This window comes from Ctenopharyngodon idella, chromosome 22 (assembly GCF_019924925.1).
Source record: "Ctenopharyngodon idella isolate HZGC_01 chromosome 22, HZGC01, whole genome shotgun sequence".
Lineage (NCBI taxonomy): Eukaryota > Metazoa > Chordata > Actinopteri > Cypriniformes > Xenocyprididae > Ctenopharyngodon > Ctenopharyngodon idella.
The window spans coordinates 12346560-12370750 of record NC_067241.1 but is presented as its reverse complement, the minus strand read 5'-3'; the positions used below and the strand labels follow the sequence as shown (position 1 = coordinate 12370750).

Genomic DNA, 24191 nt, shown 5'->3' with positions numbered 1-24191 from the left:
ATTATATCAACATATTGCTTTATCGCCTGTGGAAAACTGTAAAAGATTACAATTATATTTGCATTTGTGAGTATAAAATTTCAAATAAAACATAGAGAAACCGAACATAATATGCCTACCAAAATAACAAACTGTGCTGCAGCCAAAGAGTATTGAAGTTATAATATAATATAAGCTATAATATAAATTCTTTGCCGCAAGCTAGGTGAGTCAAAACAAGTCTGGCTCACTGATTCATACATCACGTGACACGCGTCCGGCCAATCAGCGCTCGATATCACATCCCGGAAATGGTGCCCATTTGATGTCCTACATTCCTCTCCAGGTCTCAATCATATTTCTGTTCGCTGTCCTTGCAGAATATTAATGTGTAACGATGTTGTTGACGACGCGTCGGACTGTGGCTGATGTTATTAGACACCTGGAAGCTCGTCGGCTCTAATAAAGCGACGTTTTTACGGAGGAACAATTTGATAATAAAAGAAAAACTATGAGGCCTAATAAGAGAGATGAAGAACAAGTGTCAAGCTGAGGAATTCAACACACAACAGGTGAGCTGCAAAGATGTTGCATTGGATGAAGATTGTAATTGTGAGGTTTTATAAAGCGTGTCGCATGCATACAGCACGTCAGGTTGTATTTACCGTGCCCTCGATATATTTGACACGACAGTCACGGTATTTGTTGTCTGGTAAGGCTAGTGCATGTTAGTACATGTTTGACTGTCACACTGAAAGTCGAATAGTTTGTTTGTGAAACATTTGTCGCTGCCACACCTCTTTTTTTTTTTTTTTTAATCATACAGTAGCAACCATTGCCATGACAACCCCTCCCTGGCTACAGCCGTTTCTGTAGCAACCACCCTGGATCACCTAGCTAGAGCGGTTGCTATGGCAACGGACTTTTGATTTGTTCTTGGTTTTATCTGGATATTCAGAAATACATTAAAATTGCAGTCATACAGACTTGAATACATCTCTAAAAGTGACAAATCTAGGTGGTATAAATGAAACTGAAAATTATCATTAAAAAGGTGAAATTCTTGAGAAAAAACAAATGTTGACAAATTTAATTTGGCATAATATTATTTGTTAATTCCTAAGTGAAGCTGTTATGTTTTAAAATATTAATATTTGAAAAACTTAATTGTAACAACTTATTTTCAGTGAAATCCTTAAACTTTTTTTTAAACTTAACGTTTTGTTTGACAATTTTGATTTTTTTGAAGAACTGGGAAATAAAGTGAAAATGTATAAAAATCTCATTAAAAATATATAAATTTGTATTATTTGTTAAGCAGTGAAGCAGTTTTATTTTAAAATTTTAATATTTGAAGAAACTTTTATCCATCAAATCCGTCATGTCATTATCATAGCATAACCAACATGCATAAGCCGTTTTGTTTTGTCTTATTGTCATTTTTGTTCACATCAAATGAAGTAACCCTTAGAAAACATCTTTATATTTGTTCTCAAAAATTCATAATACTTCACTTTTTTCTCTTAACATTTCTAGGCATGTCCTCACAAATGCAAGCGTTTTCCTCTCCCTCCGTGTCCTCCAGTGGCCTGTCCCGCTCCAAGAAACTGAAGGTGGAAAACCATGTGTGGAACGTGAGCAGCCAATCAGGTGAGAGCAGCTACTACCAGCACAGCCCGAACCAGACGAATGGCTCTTCCCCCTCCACATCTGGATTCAACCCCAATTACAACTCCTCCAACCTGGTCTTTCCTCCTGGAGGCTCGCGGGAACAGACAGTGGTACGTGCCGCAGACAGTACCGGCAGCGTCCCGGAGCCTTCGTCCTCCTCCTCATCATCGTCCACATCCAGTCGGCGTGGAAAAGATGCGGGCTCCATCTCTCTGACATGCGAGGGCTATCAGAAACAGGGCAGTCTGAAGCGGAAGAGCGAGGAGGTAGACAGCAGCGACAGCGTGCAGATTTTGGAGGAGCTCTCTGCTCCTGTGCTCCCCAACCGTGTGGCCGGAGGTGGAGGCAATGCCACGGCTCAGTCCATCGCTCATTCCACGTCCACCACCAAGAGCAGCAACTCCCACAGTGAGGGCGACTACCAGCTGGTGCAACACGAGATCCTCTGCTCTGTCTCCAACAGCTACGAGGTTCTGGAGTTCCTCGGCCGGGGAACGTTCGGACAGGTCGCAAAATGCTGGAAGCGTGGAACTAATGAGATCGTGGCCATTAAGATTCTCAAGAATCATCCGTCATATGCCCGCCAGGGTCAAATAGAGGTGAGCAGCTAACCAGAATCAAAACTATTCCCAAATCATTGTATTTTAGTGAATAACATGCTGTAAATTAGTGTAAATAAGTTCCTTTGTTCCTCAGAGTAAAAGAGAACAGTGTGAAACAAGAAATAAATAACCTGTCGCAATTGTGAGAGATATAAAGTTGCAATATAAAGTGGAGAAATAGTTGTAATCACATGATATCCAGTCACAATTTTGAGAAATAGTGACAATTGTGAGATGGACAGGCATAGTTATGAGAAATAGTAGCAGTTGTGACATACAATCACTATTATGAGAAAATTATGCAATTGTGAGATATACAGGCGCAGTTACGAGAAATAGTTGCAATTGTGAGATATTGTTGTGGCAAATTCAGTGTCTCTGTGTCCCTTCAGTTCTGGTCTCAAAGAAAAACTCTCAGAGTCGAAGTTCCAGGTCCCAGGAGTTTAACTTTATTGACAAGCAACAAAGTGAGATGCCAGCTCCACATCTGAATCTCTCTAGCCAGGGCACAGTTTTTATACATTTTCTTATCTGTTAAAACAGTGTAAGATCCACCCAAACAGTTCTTTTCCATGATCTCATTTACAGGTGCTCTCCTCCCTTTCTCTTCCTGGAGTCTCCCAAGTACTCCCCAACATTTTTACCACAGTCACTTAAATTAAACTGCAGGTGTTGCTTATGCAAGAGATAATTCTCTTTGTAAGGGTGGCCGACTGCCAACTAGTCTGCATCTTTTGACTTTATCTCTTGTGGTGGAATTCTGCCAAATGATGGTCAACTCTTTCTCATAGGCAAAATGAAACATTGTATCAAAAACAATCAACACTCCCCGGAAGCAAGAATCCTTCACGTGACGCCCTTAATAATGATCTTATTCATTTCACATCCTCCTGTTGTCTGGTGGAAAATTACCAGCAAAATATGCTTAGTGGCCAAGCTAACTTCTCAGATACATCTGACCCTTACAGTAAAATAGGCCACGAGGCCTCAAAACACTTCTAGCTTTAATAGTAAGCAAACTAATTCTACAATTGTTTTCTATAGGATAGATAAAATACTCCGTCATATACAGGCGCAGTTACGAGAATTAATCACAATTATGAGATTAACAGTCCCAATATCAAGAAAAAGTCGCAATTGTGAGATATACAGTCACAATATCATGAAATAGTCGCAACTGTGAGATGTACAGGCACAGTTACAACAAATAATCACAATTTTGTGATATACAGTCGCAATATCATGAAATAGTCACAATTGTGAGATATATAGCCAGTTACGAGAAATAATGGCAATTATGAGATGTACAGGCACAGTTATGAGAAATAATCACAACTGTGAGATTTACAGTCGCAAAATCAAGAAAAAGTCGCAATTGTGAGATATATAGTCACAATATCATGAAATAGTTTCAACTGTGAGATGTACAGGCACAGTTACAAGAAATAATCACAATGGTGAGATATTCAGTTGCTATTACAAGAAATAGTCGCAATTTTAAGATACAAAGTCACAATTATGAGAAAAAGTCGCAGTTGTGAGATATACAATTGCTATTACGAGAAATAGTTACAATTACCAGAAATAGTCACAATCGTTATACACAGTCAATTGTAAGATACAGTTACAATTACGAGAAATAGTTGCAGTTGTGAGATATACAGTCACAGTTACCAGAAATAGTCGCAATTTTGAGATACGGTTGCATTTGCGAGATGCTAAGTCGCAATTGTGAGGTAAATTACCACAATTACCAGTAAAAAATTGTAGAATTGGAAAGTTGTATGTACAAGAAATTAAGTCACAATTTTTATTCTGAGGTGGAAACAGACTTACATATCAGAAACCTCACATATCTCTCATAATTAATATTGGATTGATGCAATAACAAATGTCTAACGCATCTATTTCTAAGTGAGCAATTAATCATCAATTATGTGCTTGATATGAATTTTCTTGTATGTAATATGTAATGTTTAATTTGAACCCAGTCATGTCTTTTTAAAGGTGAGCATCCTCAGCCGTCTTAGCACAGAGAATGCAGATGAGTTCAACTTTGTGCGCTCTTACGAGTGCTTCCAGCACAAGAACCACACGTGTCTGGTGTTTGAGATGCTGGAGCAGAACCTCTATGACTTCCTCAAGCACAGCAAGTTCAGCCCGCTGCTCCTCAAATGCATCCGGCCGGTCCTGCAGCAGGTTTCCACGGCGCTGATGAAGCTGAAGAGTTTGGGTCTCATCCACGCTGATCTGAAGCCTGAGAACATCATGCTTGTCGACCCCATCAGACAGCCCTACAGAGTCAAAGTCATCGACTTCGGTTCAGCCAGCCACGTCTCGAAGGCGGTGTGCTCAACCTACCTGCAGTCTAGATACTACCGGTAAGGGATATTTGATGTCAAAAGGAACTGTCAGTTGAAGTTGTACATTTACATTTGTGCATTCAGAAGACGCTGTCTAAAGCTACTCTAAATCCAAGTTGTGTGCACTATATGTAAATTATGACCAATAAAAGATAATGTTACAGATAATAATTCATATGATGGCTAATGTTATACATCAATACTTTTATCTGTTTAAAAATTATCCTAAACCAAAATGCATTTGGCAGAAATGTACTCTTTTTAGGGTTTTTTAAAGTTTTACATGCTTCCAAAGTCAGTCATTATAAATCATTTAAAATAGCATAATTATAATGCATAAATACCTGTTAATTTTTCATATTAATGGCTACCAATATTGACCTCTAGACCTCTATTTTTTTCCAATCATTTATAAAATTGCTAATACCGTCTAATGGTCAGCTGATATAAACTTTTTAATGTCTGATGGCAATAATACTGATATATGATATATAATAGAATTTATAGATAACATAGCTAAAATTTAATGTATTTACTAAAATATTCATTTTAAATATTTAAAAACAAAAATGTGTTTTATCTATTTGTAGAAATTACACAAATTGAAAATTTGGAGGATAATTGAAGGCATTGGAGGATAATCTTAAAATGGCTATATATAAATATTCTGTCAATATCAAACATAGATATTATAATCTGTCTATTACTTACTATCCTTTATCCCTAAAGAATTTGTTTACCTTTACTACATCATATGCATCATTCTACCTGTCATTCTACCAATCTTCCCCAATAATCTGCCAATGAAATTAAACTAATTTATTCATTTGTCTGTTGTGGTGCAGAGCTCCTGAGATCATTCTGGGCCTTCCGTTCTGTGAGGCCATTGACATGTGGTCACTGGGTTGTGTCATTGCTGAACTGTTTCTAGGCTGGCCTTTGTATCCGGGAGCTTCAGAATATGATCAGGTCAGTAATAAGGTTTTGTTGCTTAAATTTAATCAGTTCTGTGCAAAATCAATTAGTTTTGTTCAAAATTTAATTTACAAAGCTATCAGTAGATTTAGGAAGTGATACAAGGGGGCGCTAACACATCTAATCTCACAGCGGCCAATACTGGCAGATATATTAGTTTATCACTACTAGTAGTAAATAATCATATATATACAAAGTTCTGTCATGAAACTCTAGATGGCGCAGACGGATAGGTCCTTTACTCAGTCTGCTTGTAATCACATCATTCTCTATAGGGCACAGCTGATTGGTTCCTGCTGTATCAGTAGCCAATGAGCTCGCTACTCAACCTTTGAATACTGGTCAGTGTTTGCTGTAGCAGTTGCAGCACGCTCTCAGAAATCCTCCACCTTCCCCAGCTCCACCTGTATAGATCTGCTATGGGTAATTCATGTATGATTTATTCAGGGTTTGACATTAACTTTTTTGCTCACCAGCCACTATGGCTAGTGGTTTTCCAAAGTTACTAGCCACTCAGCATTTTCACTGGCTACAATTTTGACATCTGTACCACGGGGAAAACCTGCCATATAGATATTTTTAATATTATCTCATAATTTGGCAGCAGGTATATCTGACCTGACGCACAGATCCATTATACTGTTACACGTGTGTTTATGTTCATTTAAAACATAAGTGACTGTATTTACGTGAATACTCACCAAGACCGGCATTTTGTCATTATTTTGTGTGTATTTGACTATTTAAGCGCAATATATAAGTAGCAAAAAAGATGTGTCCATCTGTGAAGAATGGGTGTATAATCTTTAATGTATATGCCTGTATATGTTTTTTCTACAGATTCGGTACATTTCCCAGACTCAAGGTTTGCCAGCTGAGTATCTCCTGAGCGCCGGCACTAAAACCAGCCGTTTCTTCCACAGGGGCCCAGACTCCAGCTACCCTCTCTGGAGACTCAAGGCATGTCCTCCTTAAAGCACTGCTCTGTATTTTATTTTCTAAGACATCAGCGGTCAATTCATGATTGAACACTTTCCTCACTGATGTGTTTCTGTTTTTAGACTCCCGCAGAGCACGAGGCAGAGTTTGGGATAAAGTCCAAAGAGGCTCGGAAATACATTTTCAACTGCCTTGATGACATGATGCAGGTAGTGCTCTGTCTACAGGAATGTGCAGAATAATCAGATACAAATGTGTAGACTCAGGTCGGAGCCAATAGCCTCATGGATGACGTGTAGCGCTGTTGAAAAATAGAAAACAGGTTTTTAAAATGCTAATAATATTTCACAATATTACTGTATTTTAGATCAGATAAATGCAGCCTTGGTGAGACTTCTTTCAAAGCACCTTGGTTAGCCAATACTTCCTTATGACACATGGTGTCTTTTTTTTTTGACATGGTGTCAAAATAGTTCTTTCTCACACTCCAGGTCAACATGACTAACTTGGAAGGCACAGACGTCTTAGCAGAGAAGGCTGATCGGAGGGAGTTCATTGACCTGCTAAAGAAAATGCTAACACTAGACGCAGACAAGAGGATCACGCCCACTAAGACCCTCAACCACCCGTTTGTGACGATGGCTCACCTACTTCACTTCCCACACAGCTCACAGTAAGCCCTGCTGATGAGTTGATTATCTACATATAATGTATATAAAATAGCCACATCTCTGTCTGTACTCCTCTGAAGACACTAATGTCAGTGCCGCCCTCTCTTGTTGCGCAGTGTGAAGTCCTGCTTCCAAAACATGGAGATCTGCAAGCGCAGGTGTACAGCTTTCGACAATAACAAGAACCTGTTCGCCAGCCACAACACCCCCAGCGCGGCCGCCAACCTCACCGTCACCTTCAGCAGTCAACTCAATCAGCACAGTCAGGTGTGTGCTGCTGCACAGATGCATTATGGGAAATTTCATTCATTTGCAATGCATTTGCATTCAGTATGTTGCTTGTAGCGGAAAAATATAAGAATATAATTATTAAGCTACTTTAGTGTGTGTTAAAGCCATTGTTCACCTAAAAATAATAGTTCTGTTATCATTTACTTACCCTCGTGACGTTTCAAGTGTAACTGCTCCTACTCGAACCACTCCGAGTGGGGCTCGAACCGGCTTCTCCGGCATGGGAGGTGGGTGAGCTAACAAGCACGTGAGGATCACTCGCACAGCTCTCACTAGCTTGCTTCCGTTACACTCACCCCCCTAAACCTCACTCACATCCGGGTCACGACACCAAATGTAACCCCTCTGGTACTACTCGACCCCCTCTGAGTGGGATTCGAACCGACGTCTTTGGCATGGGAGGCAGGTGTGCTAACAAGGACACTAAAGCTCTTACTAGCATGCCTCCATTACACAAAAAAACTTCTACAAAATTGATGATTTGCGCAAATCTACTGATCTGCTCAAATCTACTGAATTGATATGATTGCTGTTCATTTGTGAACCGCTGCAACTAAAACTGAATCAGTGAGTTGAGAATCTTAGAACCGACTGAAGCGAATATTGAAAAGAACAAAAGATTAATTCACAAATCAGACCGATCTGGATCTCAATGACTCAGTTATTCAGTTCTAGAGTTAGCAGCTCAAAGGAGGGCAAGATTACCAGTGAATTTGAATATGAATATGAACTACTTATATGGGGTTGGTTTTGTCATTTTTGGGGTTTGACAGACTTGGTCACTATAAATGGTCTGCATAAAGAGGTTTGGATCAACATGAGGGTGAGTAAACAATGTCACAACTGTCATTTTAGGTGAACTATAGCTTTAAAGTGTAGTATGCATGCTATATTAAAGTCTTCAGAGCTATTTCTGTGCTTAGTCAATGGTGTTAAGAATCTCCCTCTCTTTCCGTAACTGCCAGATGGCCTCCACGGGGGGCCAGTCCCTGTCTCTTAGCAGCAACGTTCCTTTACTGAACTACCAGCCTGGTCTGTACCAGCAGGCCACTATAAATATACCAGGCTTGGCTCAGCAGAGTGTGCCGTTGCAGGCTCGCCCTACTCAGCTGTGTGCCCAGACAGAGCCCTTCCAGCAAACCCTCATTGTGTGCCCTCCTACCATCCAGGGTGAGCCTGTACCCTACCCTGTTTACCCGACCCACTTCTCCCTACATCCAGCCCTCCTTTCCTTTAGTCTCATGCTGCTTCCAAATGCATTTGAACTGAATCACTCATGTTTAATTCACCAGGGCTGCAGACCTCCAATAAACATGCTGGATACCCAGTGAGAATGGACAACTCAGTACCCATAGTGCCCCAGAACCAGTCCACCCAGCCCCTACACATTCAGCCCAGCATGCTCACACAGGTAGGCATCATGTTTGTGTGTTTTCTGGAGTTCTTTCTCCTCTTTCACTGTTTCGTATGATCCTTGTTACTCTGTTATTCCCTCCTTTTTAGCACAAAGGCCTTTATTATTGAGTGTCTGTTTTTTCTTTATTCCTCTTTAATTTGCATTAAAAATAACAGTGAAGACTAAAAACAAAAGGGACAGTTGTTTTGAGTCCTTTTGAGTCAGTCTCTCATTAGCCGATTTTTCAAACCATGTGTCCCATGAACTGTAAACACAGAGTCTTTCCAGGAAAATATCATCATCGGCTGGCATTTACATAAAATATGATTAAACCAGGATCATTTTACATGCACATTGCATTTTCTCCATTTCAAATGTTCTGTTATCTGATCTGTTACAGTTACCTACAGTTACAGTTTCTGTTCATACTAACTACTGTTCAAAAGGTTGTGGTTGGTAAGATTTTTTTGGTGTTTTATTGTCTCCTCTGCTCACCAAGGCTCCATTTATTTGATCAAAAATACAGTAAAACAGTTATATTGTGAAATATTATTACACTGTTTTCTAATTTAATATACTGTATATTAAAATGTCATTCATTCCTGTGATGCAAAGCTGAATTTTCAGCATCATTACTCCAGTCTTCAGTGTCACATGATCGTTCATAAATCATTCTAATATAATGATTTGATGCTCAAGAAACATTTCTTCTTATTATCAATGTTGAATGTTGAATGTTATATTTTTTTTTTTCTGGATCTTTTGATGAATAATCAAGCCAAAAGAACAGATCATTTGTTTGAAACAGAAATATTTTGTAAATGTCTTTACTGTCTTTTTTGATCAATTTAATGTGTCCTTGCTCAATAAAAGTATAATTTTCTTGAAGAAAATCATACCGACCCCAAACTTTTGAACGATAGTGTATTTTCAGCCAGTGAGTTTGAAAGAAAAGCGTGAGATTTCCACACAAACAGTCGGTAGGTTGTTTCAAGTCGACTAGCGAGTCGCTGCCTTTACTGTCAAAAGATACTGATCTGTTTTGTATTCGTTGTCAATATTTTCTTCATTTTGTCAATATTACAATGATGATGGTAGTGGAAAGTCTTTGGGGCGAGTTACTTTCTCCGACCGCTCAGCTGGCATGTTGTAACCGTGCCACCCTTTCCTCCATCCTCAGTTCCTCCACACATCCCTCTATCCCTTCCCCAACCAGAGCAGCAGCACGCCGCTGGCGGTGGCCTCCCTGCGCCTTCCAGTGGCGGGAATGACGCCGCTGGCCTTGGGCTCTCGGCGTCTGGAGCAGAGTGCCACCATGCTGGTAAACCTGTGCCCTGCCATGTGACACGCCTATTTCATCTTCTTTCTTCTTTACATTGTTTGCTTTGCTGCATGTTGCATTTTTAGGCCAAACTTCTGAATTGAATGAGATAAGACAGCGTACCAAACAATAATTTCAAGAAAACATGTTTTTTGATTGAGTTGTGTGTCCATGGGCTGCACGCAAAAACAACTGCACTATGCGACCACTGACCAGTGAAGTGTAATTCACAACAAATGACTCTTATGAACTGGTTCTTTTAATGAATCAATCACAGTAACCAGTTTGAATCAGCTGAAACAGTCAGAGGTTCCTGAATCATCTAACTCACTTAAACTGCAAGTTATCATTACTTTCAATGATGTCTAAAAATGAACATTTGCTGTTAATTTACTTACCCTCAGGCCATCCAAGATGTAGGTGAATTTTTTTTTCCTCAGTAGAACAGTAAAGAAGATTTTTAGCTGAAACTGTGGTCCTCAGTGATTCATATAATGGAAGTCAATGGATGCTGTCACTTTGACATTCAAAAAAACATATGCAGACAAAACAAAATTAATATCCGCGGCTCCTAACAATACATTGAGGTCTGAAGAAGCGAAACGATCAGTCTGTGCAAGAAACTGAACATTATTTACAGCATTTTTACAACATGTTATTCAGGTTGCTGGATGCCGCAACCTAGATATGTGTGATCTCACTCGGGACGATTGACTTTTCATAGATTTTCAACATTTGAGCTCCTGCGCATTTGCGACAGGAAGCTCAATCTCCAGACTGCCGTGAATTTGCTCAGGACTGTTTGGATTACAGGTAATAATTCTGTAAATAATGTTCAATTTCTTGCACTGACCAATCGTTTCGCTTCTTAACACCTCAATGTATCGTCAGAAGCCGTGAGTATAAATTTTATTTTGTCTGCATATGTTTTTTTGAATCTCAAAGTGACGGCACCCATTGACTTCCATTATATGAATCACCGAGGACTTCTAACCCTAACTTGTAGATGCATATTTGCAAGTTATTTGCATATTTTTTTAATAAATGCTATTTTAATCATAAAATAATAATAATAATTTTTATTAAATTATATTTGAATTGAATAATAATAATGGTTTTATATGTTTTTAATATCATTTATTAAAAATGAACAAATATGTATATGTAGAAGCATTCACATATGCATTTGCATACATGTACAGACTATGATTGTGACCTAAAGTGTCCTACAGTAGGTAGCTAATGTAAATTCACTGCACATTTCTATTGCTCTGTGGTGTTGTAAAGGCAGTTATGATGTGATTTGATGTGATTTGCTATTTGCCCTCATTTCTTTAGGAGTTTTTTGGTGGAAAGTGGCTGTTTTAGCTTTGTTCTCTTCTTTCTTCACCTATCAATCATGATTTAACAAGGCGGTTTTTCTCTTGGACTCGAGCTGCATCTCTTCTGGGCCCCAGGGCTCTATCCAGCATTGCATGGCTGCTTGACTCTGTGCAATCCAAGTGATTTCTCTTTCCACAGACCCACTCCTGTGGCAACAAATGTCTCCCCATTGACTCATTCTCCTTTTTCCTTCCACTGCTAACCAGTCACTTCCTCTCCATGCAGATCAATGGACTGGCAACTGTAACTCATCACATGTGTTGCTTTGGTGATCACTTGAGTTAAATTCCCTGCTCAGATGTTATAGTTTTCTTTCGTATCTTGCATTTATTCTTCTCTTTATAAAAGGCTGATCTGTTCAAACTCTATCTGTCATGATTTTTTGACTTCCATTTCCCCTTTAAGCAGGATTCAGTTATTCAAGCAACATAATTGAGATGAAATTGAAATTGACTTTATTACTGTGTTGTTTTGTGTTTTAATGAAGTTCTGCATGATTTTAAGAGCTTGCAGGACCGGATCCGCTTTTCACGTATGATAGGATGAGAATGAACCAAGACAGACTGAGCGACGCCACAGTGCTCGTTATGCATGTCAATCAAAGTACATCAATGTCTTAAGGCCTGTTTGCACCAAGAGTAAATATTCACTGCAAATTGAGCAAAAAGGAGTGATATGAAAATTGTTGATGAAATAGGACTTGTGTAATGCATATTTATACTAAAACCACTAATCACCATTTTATTATGATTTATTTAGATAAAAGATCAGCTCTGTTGTCATAATTCAGTTTATTAAATCACAGCTCATCTGCTTTGTGCATTAAAGCATTTAACAGGAGTGTTTTTGGGAATGTGAACAGGCCTAGTTGCTCCAAATGAATAGTTACTCAAAAAGCAAGTTGTTTTTGGGTTTGTGACAGTGGTTTTGTTCATTTGTCTTTGTGTGTGTGTGTGTGTGTTTAGCAGGGCTGGCCAGCAGGCACACAGCAGATCCTCATTCCCTCTTCATGGCAGCAGATGTCAGGCATGGCCATGCACAATCCCAGCCAACCTGTGCTGTCCGATTCACCCGTGGGCTCTCTGTTCTCAGACAACACCACCCAACAGAACAGTAGCTGGAGGTCAGAACTGCCCCCTCAGCAGTTTACACTTGCATTTTTTTCACTTCAGGTTTTGTTGCAAACCTGGATTCAATCAACCATCAATTTTGATTTGGGTGAATGACTTACTATAGTGCTACACTCGAGTCTGAATGCATCTGGGGTTTGCCTTACAGCTGAATCTCACAAAGCCTGTCAAAATATGTCTGTCATATTTCACCAGGGGTTATTATTAAAACTAAAACCATAAAAAACATTTTCATTACTTGAAATAAAATATGTTACATAAATGTTACAACATTTCCCATTTTCATTTAAGCTGGGGACACACTTAACGACTAGCTAAAAAATTCTAAGACTGAGCTCAACACACAAAGACTATTTCCTTCGACTGAAGCCGATTTAAATGCTTACACACAGAATTTAAACAAACACCGACTGAACGCAACTGGCTCTTATTCAGCACGTTTGGGCATGATCAGTTGTAAGTATCAAATTACATTCATAATCGGCCTTAAAATCGTTAAGTGTGTCCCCGGCTTTAGTTTTAACTTGATATACTAAAAAATGAAATTAATTATAAAAAATATATATATATAGACTTTTTTTTTTTTTTAAACTAAAAATGACAAAAACACAGCAAAATTACTAAAACTTTATCTGAAATTAACATGAAAACAGAAAATATAAACAAAATCAAATTCTAAAAATTAGTAAAAACTATAATAGTAATAGTAATAGTAGTATCTCAGTTATACTAAAATAACACTGATTTCACCTCAAAATTTAAAAGAAAAATATTACTAATAGTATGATTTAATAATTTTATTTTTTTAATATTTAATAAATTAAAAATATATTAATCCTATTTGTTGTTGTTATTATTATTATTATTATTATTATAAATAAAAAAAATACTATTAAAGATTGTTTTATATATATATATATATATATATATATATATATATAACATTTCATTCATTAATACAGTTTATTCACTATAGTTTAAAAAAAATGGTAATAAAATATGACAAGATCTAAGAGTTAAACTGTGTCAGAAAAAATTAATCTTAATTATGTCAGATAACACTTAAGCAAAACATGGTCAGGTCAAAGTGTCTGAATAATTTTTGGTTCCAAATTTTACCGGTAGTCCACTGTATGAAGAATTTTTTGGTATAATATGTCACAGTTTACTTTATTTTGCTATCCTCACTTACATAAATGAACTATAGTGTCCTGCACACACTAGTAAAAATATATCAAAAATGATATCTAGTGTCTGAATAATAATTTTGGTTTGATAATATATATATATAGGTGGAATATGACCTGGGCATGTTTTGTTTGATTCAAATGTCCTTTATTGACTTATTACAGTGACAACACTTCGGGCGGTGCTCAGGTTGGTGACCAAAAAAGCATTTTGCAAATGTACTAGGTGTGAAAACAACTTAAAAGTACTGAAATGGAATATTACACCCAGGTGTTATCTGTGTTTCCAAATGTATTTCTTGTTAGCCAATAGAACTCACTGCAGAATGACAGTGTGATTTTACTGCCGATTATAATATAGAACAACATGCCGCTGCAGTGAAAACTGAATTCTATGAATTGCAAATAGCTAATAACCAATTATAACCATTCTCAAAACAGCATGCATTTATTACACTCTGCCAGGGGTCGACATGGAGGTCAGTGCGATGGGATGCAGCAGGGCTCTGCGCAGGGGCGTAACGTTAGCGCTCAGCCCTCCCACGCGGGAGCAGCCAGCAGTCGTACACAGCAGAGTGGAGTGAAGAGGTCAAAGGGTCGACGTGCCGAAAGCAGAGCCAGGTAATGCTCTTTAATGAGCTTCAATGCGAGCAGCAATCTCTAAATAATGTTTAATAGATGGAAAAAAGTTTCTTACACTAACTAAAATCAGTTGTCATTTTATTTTTTATTTATCTCGCAGACCCATGTCCTCCCAGCAGCCGGCCTCTTTGGTAGCGCACAACTGTGGTGATGCGTCCCAGCCCATTGTCATCTCCGACACGCCCAGCCCTGCCGTCAGTATCATCACCATCCACAGCGACACTGAGGACGAGGACGACAGGAAGTTTCCTCCTGAAAGGTGTGATCACATTTACATCCCAACTCTTTATTGTAGTTTTATATATATTATGCTGTTATTTAGTGTGTCTTATGTATATATTTTTTTCTTTGTAGACTAGTTATGCCTACAGTTCCCACACCTTATTTCTAAATTTGCAAAGAAAGGTATGGTAATCTTAGTTTAGTAAAAAAATATACATTTCTGTATCAAAAATGTACAATAATTTACAACGCAGAACCAAAAACAAAAAAATCATCCCATTAGAATGTCTTAATGCTGATTAAAACAATATTACAAACAAGCTGCTTTCCCACCTTCGAGCCGACGGTTCAGAGTAGAGCAAGGAATGGTTCCAGTTATATTTCCACTTGATAAAATCGATACTTTTATTCAGCAAAGACGCATTAAATTGACCAAAAATTACAGTAAAAGCATTTATATGTTATTTCAATAAATGTTGTTCTTTTGAATTTATTATTCATCATTGAATCCTGAAAAAAAAATCCTTCCACAAAAATATTAAGCAGCACAACTGTTTTCAACATTTACAATAATGAGAAATATTTCTTAAGCACCAAATCAGCATATTAGAATGATTTCTGAAGGATCATGTGACACTGAAGACTGAACATTGTTCTTACAGGAATAAATTACCCTTTAAAATATAAACAAATAGAAAACAGTTATTTTAAATAGCAATAATAATTCAAAATAACACCTTTTTAATGAATGAATGCAGCCTTGGTGATCATAAGAGACTTCTTTCAAAACCATTCTTGTCTTATCTTTCTTGTCTTGTATGGCAGCTGTAGTGTGAACCAGCGTACAAACGTCATCAGTTGTGTAACTGTCCATGACTCCCAGGACTCTGACTCCTCCACCAGCACCCCTCTCAGTCCAAAACACCGTCCCAAGTTTGTCGAGAGCAACACACACTCCAAGTCTCTAGCCGTGGTCACGCCCTCAGTGAAAACACAGCTTTGGGACGGAGCGTCAGGAGGTTCGTGAGAGTCATTCTGACTTCTAATCTTTTGAATATTGGGATTTAAATCATTTAAGGGGCCACATTCTACACTTGTGTAGCATTTTCCCTTAAGTCAATTCATGATAGCAATTGCTTCTTACACCAAAAACAATCATAATCAGTTTCAAATTTCCATTTTAGAATTAAACAGGCTTTTGTGCCACTTTACCTTTTTATAAGTAAATGTGAATTGTGCATGTGAAAAGATTAAGAACAAGTTGTTGAATATTGAATAGACATGGATATGACGGTCATATGATAATGTTGTCATGATTGTGACATCATAGCTGTGCAGATTTGATCCTTTAATATTATTTTCTGTACTTCCAGAGAAGAGTGTTAATAGTTATGTAAAATCAAAGAAAGGAATGGCTTCACAGTCCAGCGACCGGCATCAGAGGGCGGCATCAAACAGATCTCAGCCTCTCAACCTGAGCCAGGTACATCCGTACAGGTCCACTGCATGCTTATTAAAGACCACATCGCTTTTAGTCAATATCTTTTAGCTTTGAGATCATCTATTACCAGTCAGTAAGAAATCAATACTTTTATTCAGGAAGGATGCATCAAATTGATGAAAAGTGACAGTAAAGACATTTGAAATGCTGCACTTCAGCAAGCAAAACATAAAAAAGTGGTTTCTGACCTGAAAATTTACATTTATGTATATAAAATGTATATTAAATGTATTACATTTATGTATATTATGTATATGTTTTTCTGAAAATGCTGTTTTTTCCAATTAACAATTCCAAACAAAACATTTTCCCAAAGTAGAGAAAAATCCTTATCAATTTTCTCAATAACAAATAGGGAAAAGACTTTCCACAATAATTTAGAGTAATGGCAAAGGCAAAATAAATGCACTATAGTCTCTGGGTGCTGTTTTCAAAAAGAACAATTTGTATCTTTTACACTTTTAATTCATTCAACAGGCGCAGCAATCAATGATGTCATCCCACGATCGTGCAGGGGGCGGATCTCTGAGACGCCAACCCACCTACCCTCCTACAGGCCCCTCCCACTCCTACAGGCTTCATGAAGCGTCGCTCTTCGGCTCCGCCTCCAGCCTGTACGCATACCCTGCATCTGCAGCCCTGGCCTCTGTGTCGCAGGCGGTGGACCAGCTACACAATTCGGCCGGTTCCTCCTGCTCCTCTTCCTCCGGCCGGCACACACGCACCGCCGGGCCATACTCGGCCTCTCTGAGCCTTCTGCAGAAGAACAGTGCCATGGGCGTCATGTGTCAGGCTTCAGCTCCGTACCAGCAACAGCAGCTGTCGGCACAGTCCTACCAGCGGCCTGCAGCGTTTCCCCTCAGCCAGAGGAAACTCAACCAGTACCCGTACCTGTGAGGAGGAAGATCTGAACGTGAGGTTTGATATGTGCTGGTGGAAAATGTCAAGATGCTGTCATGGATGTTCAAGTGGAAATGCCATTTTAGCATCTTGCAGCATTTCAAAGGAGCACTTCTTGCATTTTAGATCATTTCAAACCATGCCATAAACACAAAACGCTGGACTTATTTCAACCGTTTCTTAAAATATTACTCATTATGTCTGAAAACAAGCCAGTGGATGTCCAGAAAAATGCCTCAAAATCGCCTGAAACATGGCTGTGTTTGGAATAGCATGCTAGCATACTACTCATGTATACAGTATGCAAATGAAACACCTGTATGACCTACTAGATTTTGTCCAGAGCGACTTACAAATGATTCCTACTAAGATGACTATAACAGACCACAGTGTGTGAAATAATGTATCCCACAATGCAACACACTTAACTTGAATAACTGTTTCCATTGTGACAAATGAAACAACAAATTTTAACATCTCTCTCTTGACTTATTTGATTGGACTGGCAAAAATTAAGACATTTTTATACAAAAATTGGATTAAAAATGCAACAAAAAAGTATTATTATTGATAATAAGATTAATTTTAAGAATCTTATGTTATTATGATAATATAAGATTTTAATTTTGTTATATTTTCTTTGCAAATAAGCACCTAAATCTTAATACCTTGAAAATTCTGTTTTGCATACTATTTTTAAAACGCAGTAGGCGGTATGTAGTGTGTACTGCACAGTAAGCAGTGCGCTATTATTCCATGTATTCCATGTAAAACTGTAAAGTCTGAAAAATGTAAATGACGTTTAAAAAAAATTTAAATAATGGAGGAATTTAAGAGAACCATCAGAGAATTACGTTTCTTAAGCGTTTAAGCTGTCTTTGGGATGTGCGTCAGCAGAAGCGATCTCTCCTCTAGAAAGATATTTATAAGGTTTCATTGACGTCTGCCCAATTATAATGTGTTGAAATGATTCGTGATAGTGATGTCACTCTGACAACACTAAAGCATTCTGTTGGCAGACCCAAATTTTATATTTGGGACGGTTACGTTTGCAACGTATTTTTAAGTGGTGGCCACATGACACATGATGTCATCGCTGATGGTGGTGACGGGAACCTGAACAGGCCAAAATACCAGGAGAAAGTGATGCGCAGAAATTTTATATATCGAATTTATGCTGAAATAGTCCTAGTTGAAATTGGATTGTTTATGATTAGCTTTAAACAGCTTTAGATCATTAATGTCTTGAAATAACCATAAGAACATGATTCAAAATATTCTTTCTGTTTCATATAATGTTTAATAAGTGACATTTTATTTTCATATCAGTTTTGTGACACAAGCTTTTAGTTACGCACTAAATAATCAAGTTTTCATGTTCAATGTAACTTTTATTGTGCTTAATTTATTTATTGAATATGTGTGGATTATTAATGGAACTTTATATCTGTTTTTATTTAACCTAATAATGATTACTCTTTCATTTAAATCCTTGTAATTCTCTTCAACTTTGTATAATTTTTTTTTTTTTACGTTGATTTGAAAGTATCCTCTCATACTACTAGCACTTAAGTTGATTATTTGATTTGTATTTTAAGTGTTTTATCCATAACCTAAGACTGAATTTGTCAGTGTGAATTGTGGCGACAGTTACTTGTTATTTGTTCTGTAATGTCTAAAAGATGATGTTTGGATGGAGTGTTGTCGTGTGGGAACTTGCCCTTTGTGCACATTGAAATAAGAGCGAGACCTCTCACAGATAACACTAACTGTTTAGATAGCACTTAGACAGATGGTTAACATGTTAGCTGTTCATCTCAGTTGATCTTAGAGCACTTGATGTGTTGTACTGAGCTTGTCTCGTGAATGTTGCCAGGGTTCTTGGCTTTGGTGCAATGATGACTGTTTATACTGTTTTAGCACCATGTGAAGTGGAGTGAAGAGTAGATGAAATCACAATAAACTTTCATCCAGAACACTGTGTGGGTCTGATGAATCTGAGGTACAGAAGCCAGCCTGAGTGAGGAATGAACCGCTCTAGCTGCTTACTACACTCATAGCTGTGGGTTTATTTTTATAATCTCTCTAAGGGGAATGTTTTCTGGTGATGATCCATTGTCGCTGCCATTTTTAGAGCCAGTTTGGCATTTTCCCCACTGGCACTATACGAAATGATGCTTTTACAGACAGGTTGGGACTTGATCTGTCCTGTGTGAATAAAATTGTGTGTGTGTGCTCTATGAATGTGTTATATATATATATATACAGTATCTCACAGAAGTAAGTACACATTTTTTTATAAATATTTTATTATATCTTTTCATGTGACAACACTGAAGAAATGACACTTTGCTACAATGTACAATGCTACAAAATAACTCAACACACAGCCATTAATGTCTAAACCACTGGCCACAAAAGTGAGTACACCCCTAAGTAAAAATGTCCAAATTGGGCCCAATTAGCCATTTTCTCTCCCCGGTGTCATGTGACTCGTTAGTGTTACAAGGTCTCAGGTGTGAATGGGGAGCAGGTGTGTTAAATTTGGTGTTATCGCTCTCACTTTCTCATACTGGTCACTGGAAGTTCAACATGGCACCTCATGGCAAAGAACTCTCTGAGGATCTGAAAAAAAGGAATTGTTGCTCTACATAAAGATGGCGTAGGCTATAAGAAGATTGCCAAGACCCTGAAACTGAGCTGCAGCACGGTGGCCAAGACCATACAGCGGTTTAACAGGACAGGTTCCACTCAGAACAGGCCTCGCCATGGTCGACCAAAGAAGTTGAGTGCACGTGCTCAGCGTCATATCCAGAGGTTGTGTTTGGGAAATAGACGTATGAGTGCTGCCAGCATTGCTGCAGAGGTTGAAGGGGTGGGGGGTCAGCCTGTCAGTGCTCAGACCATACGCCGCACACTGCATCAAATTGGTCTGCGTGGCTGTTGTCCCAGAAGGAAGCCTCTTCTAAAGATGATGCACAAGAAAGCCCGCAAACAGTTTGCTGAAGACAAGCAGACTAAGGACATGGATTACTGGAACTATGTCCTGTGGTCTGATGAGACCAAGATAAACTTATTTGGTTCAGATGGTGTCAAGCGTGTGTGGCGGCAACCAGGTGAGGAGTACAAAGACAAGTGTGTCTTGCCTACAGTCAAGCATGGTGGTGGGAGTGTCATGGTCTGGGGCTGCATGAGTGCCGCTGGTACTGGGGAGCTCTGCTTTATTGAGGGAACCATGAATGCCAACATGTACTGTGACATACTGAAGCAGAGCATGATCCCCTCCCTTCGGAGACTGGGCCGCGGGGCAGTATTCCAACATGATAACGACCCCAAACACACCTCCAAGATGACCACTGCCTTGCTAAAGAAGCTGAGGGTACCTAAACCCTATTGAGCATCTGTGGGGCATCCTCAAACGGAAGGTGGAGGAGCGCAAGGTCTCTAACATCCACCAGCTCCGTGATGTCGTCATGGAGGAGTGGAAGAGGACTCCAGTGGCAACCTGTGAAGCTCTGGTGAACTCCATGCCCAAGAGGGTTAAGGCAGTGCTGGAAAATAATGGTGGCCACACAAAATATTGAACACTCTGGGCCCAATTTGGACATTTTTACTTAGGGGTGTACTCACTTTGTGGCCAGCGGTTTAGACATTAATGGCTGTGTGTTGAGTTATTTTGAGGGGACAGCAAATTTGCACTGTTATACAAGCTGTACACTCACTACTTTACATTGTAGCAAAGTGTCATTTCTTCAGTGACACATGAAAAGATATAATAAAATATTTACAAAAATGTGAGGGGTGTACTCACTTTTGTGAGATACTGTGTGTGTGTGTGTGTGTGTGTGTGTGTGTGTGTGTGTGTGTATATATATATAAATGGGGGCCATTTTTCTATAAAGCATAAATAAACAACAGTGCAGGAAATTCTAGGTCTAATTCTAATTGGGAAATAATTTATTTGCAAATAATATTTGCATTAAAATACGCACACATGTAGGCTACTTTCATTTGTATGCCTAATTTGTCGAAAACGTAAAAGTGTCTCGTCACACTCAGGAATTACATGAATCGCGTAAATGAATATTTTCAATTCAAAACGGCCATATTTGAGGAAAAAAGTCGAGTAGTTTGCTGGATGTTACTGTCGGTTTCTTAACATTTCAATCGCAAAACATGTAACGTTATTAGCCTAAATGATTCGCTATCTTATCATACCTCACTCTCTTTAACGTTAAACTGACGTTTCGCGCAATCGCGCTGGAATTCACGCGCTCTGCTTCTATGAACAGTAAACCCCGCCTACATTGATTTGATTGGCCATCTTAATCATGCCGACATTGACAAGCGCTGTTACCAGTCACCAGAGAAAAAATTTAACTTTTAAACCTTTTTGTCATGCTAACAACATACAGAAGAGGGGGGCAATTTGGCCATTTCTAATTATTGGGGAGAATTTTCTCCATCTTTCCAGTCATGTATAGTTATTTGATAAATTTTTTTAAATCATTCAAATTCATTTAGACCAATTTATGAATCAGTCTGACCAATTTATCAACCAACTCAGAATGATTTGCTTATAAATTTGCTCAATAAATGTTTTAGTCTATACAAGGCCAATATTTAAGTATTACTGAAAGAAAAAATATATTTTTGCCTTATAAACTTCCCTGACTTCCAGGCCTGAAAAACACTTTTTTAAAAAAAATCTAAAAATATGCAATATTTTCATGACTGTGGAAGCCCTGTATCTAATAATATTTGTAATAAATATTTCTAACATAACAGTATATTTACATGGGGCTCCTAGTATAATAAAAGGGAGTATAACAGTATAATAAAATATATGAACTAACATTGAACAGTTGTATTTTTATTAACTAACATTAGCAAAGATAAAAAACTAACAAATGTGTTGCTCATTGTTGATTAATGTTAATTAATTCAACTAATGTTAACTAATGGGACCTATGGAAGCTTGTTTCTGCCACAGAATTAAAAAAATATATATATAAAAGGAAATTGCGAGTCAGAATTGTGAGATAAAAAGCCCCAATTACCTTTTTTATTTTTTATTCAGTGGTGGAAATAAGCTTCCATAGGGACCCTATTGAAAAGTGTTACCAAAAAATCTAATTCCTTTTTCCTGAATGTAGCTCCTGAATGGTTTCAAGTACTAATCTGCTCCAAGTAAGGCCAAATATTGAGGAATATGCCTGCCAGGATCTTTAACTCCTAAGTAAATATAAGCATATGGGTAAACACAACTATTACACCTTCTAATCTTTTAAACATCTTTTAAACTCTGTAGACACTGGTGCTGCTGTCTTTGGATGTTTCAGTGCTGTGACATTGTGAGAGAGGACTCGCAGTGGGTTCCTGGCGTTGACACACATCTGCCAGGTGAACGCATGTGACAGACGCCCTCCCTGCAGCGCTGTGACCTCTGCAAGGGCCGCCCAATGATAGTGGCACCCAGGAGACCTCATACTTGGAACCTGGAGTGATAATCTATGAAGTGCTAAAGCAAAGCTGCATCGGATGAAGGTCAAGACACAGTATGAGAGTTGTTTGTTGGCCTCACAAGTGTTTTTAGAGAGGGTTAAAACTGTAAAAGAGCTGTGATCCATTAAAATATTTTAAAAAACACCTGTTGTACAACGCTATCCATACTGTAAATACGCCAAACCGCTCCCTCTAGTGGAATACACCGTTTGGGAGCAGACGTCACAGTTACGTCACTGCAGATGCGCGCGAATTGTGGTGACAGAAAAACAGTGGTAAGTAAACAGTGGAGGAAAACGGGCGAGATCCACGGAACAAGAGAAAAAATGTCTTGTCGGGCCTTTGGATTTATAAAAAGAGATAGTCTACATTTTTACAGAATACAGTTGTCGAAAACGCTATATTTAATTTTAAGACGTTTATGGTTGCATGCCATTACACGGACAGGCTGGACTGATGAAACCTGCGACGATTATGCTAGGCTATTATTAAAGCATAAACTTGAGGAATACGTAATATTCACATACGCAGTTCATTAGCCTGAAAAAATAAAATGACTTCTTAAAGAATTAGTTCACTTTCAAATGAAAATTTGCCCAAGCTTTACTCACCCTCGAGCCATCCTAGGTGTGTGTGTGACTTTCTTCTTTCTGATGAACACAATCGGAGAAATATTTATTTAGCTTTATAATGGCAGTGAGCGTTATCAAATGAGTATGAGCTGAAGAAAGTGTCTCATTTTGTCAATTAAACGTAACATGTTGAACCTGGAATTTTTCTTTAAAGTTGGCACGAAACGGAAGTTGCTATAATGTTTTCTTTCCTAACAAGAACAAATGTTGGGTGGGACTTGATTTTGCCCATCGGGAATTGATTGGATGGTTTGCTATTGGTGGATCTCATGTGAGAGACAGGTTGTCCCGCCCTTGTGCCAGTAAACACGTCATCAGTGATGAAAAGAGGGAGATGAAGTCATTTTAAAGATTATGAGGGCAGATTCATTTTTTAAAAATAAAACAATTAATTTCTAATATTGCAATATTCCATGAAAAAGCAAGTTATTGTCAATTTTGAAAAGGAGGGGCACGTGGAAATAATTTTTTGTGGTAATTAACATTACGCAATGCATTTTGTCAATTGAGTTTAACATATTGAACCAGGAATTTTCCTTCAAGAGGTCATTTTATTCTTTCATTTTTACAATGGAAGTAAATGGGGCCAGTTTGTAAACATTAAATACTCAATGTTTCACCAGTTTAGCTAAAATATCTAAATAATATGTATGTATTTTCTGTGTAAAGTTATATCCGATTTTACAATGTGGTTGCCCCTAAAATGATGATAGAAATTATTTAAACATCTTTGCAGCTCAAATAATACACAGTTGTTAACAGAATAAATAATAAAATGTTTTAAGAAAATTTTAATCACTTTATATAATGAATCATACAATTATATTCCTTTGAATCCTCCAAAAATTGTCCACATTCACTTCCATTGCTGTTGGGTTTTT

General features: G+C 38.1%; 1 protein-coding gene across 4 annotated transcripts; it reads left to right on the top strand.

Annotated features, from left to right (window-relative positions):
• The first annotated feature begins 289 nt into the window (after positions 1-289).
• On the top strand, positions 290-19149 carry hipk1a (homeodomain interacting protein kinase 1a). Of its 4 annotated transcripts, none has more exons than XM_051880189.1 (17): positions 290-551; positions 1516-2249; positions 4260-4633; positions 5461-5584; positions 6431-6550; positions 6652-6738; positions 7021-7202; positions 7317-7467; positions 8457-8661; positions 8784-8902; positions 10068-10208; positions 12560-12714; positions 14374-14529; positions 14651-14809; positions 15598-15791; positions 16146-16255; positions 16751-19149. In XM_051880189.1, the coding sequence occupies exons 2-17, from the start codon at positions 1518-1520 to the stop codon at positions 17168-17170; spliced, it is 3429 nt and encodes a 1142-aa protein (XP_051736149.1). In that variant the 5' UTR covers positions 290-551; positions 1516-1517; the 3' UTR covers positions 17171-19149. The 4 variants fall into 4 exon arrangements, with proteins under 4 accessions (XP_051736149.1, XP_051736147.1, XP_051736151.1 ...); XM_051880187.1 differs by having other exon boundaries at positions 12557-12714; XM_051880191.1 differs by lacking the exon at positions 10068-10208.
• Positions 19150-24191: the final 5042 nt, after the last annotated feature.

Excerpts from the sequence above, each read along its gene's own strand:
- hipk1a (XM_051880187.1), top strand. The coding sequence starts at position 1,518 with ATGTCCTCACAAATGCAAGCGTTTTCCTCTCCCTCCGTGTCCTCCAGT. Across the intron at positions 4,634-5,460 it reads CTGCAGTCTAGATACTACCG|AGCTCCTGAGATCATTCTGG; the intron begins GTAAGGGATATT and ends GTTGTGGTGCAG. Across the intron at positions 14,530-14,650 it reads CGTGCCGAAAGCAGAGCCAG|ACCCATGTCCTCCCAGCAGC; the intron begins GTAATGCTCTTT and ends TTTATCTCGCAG.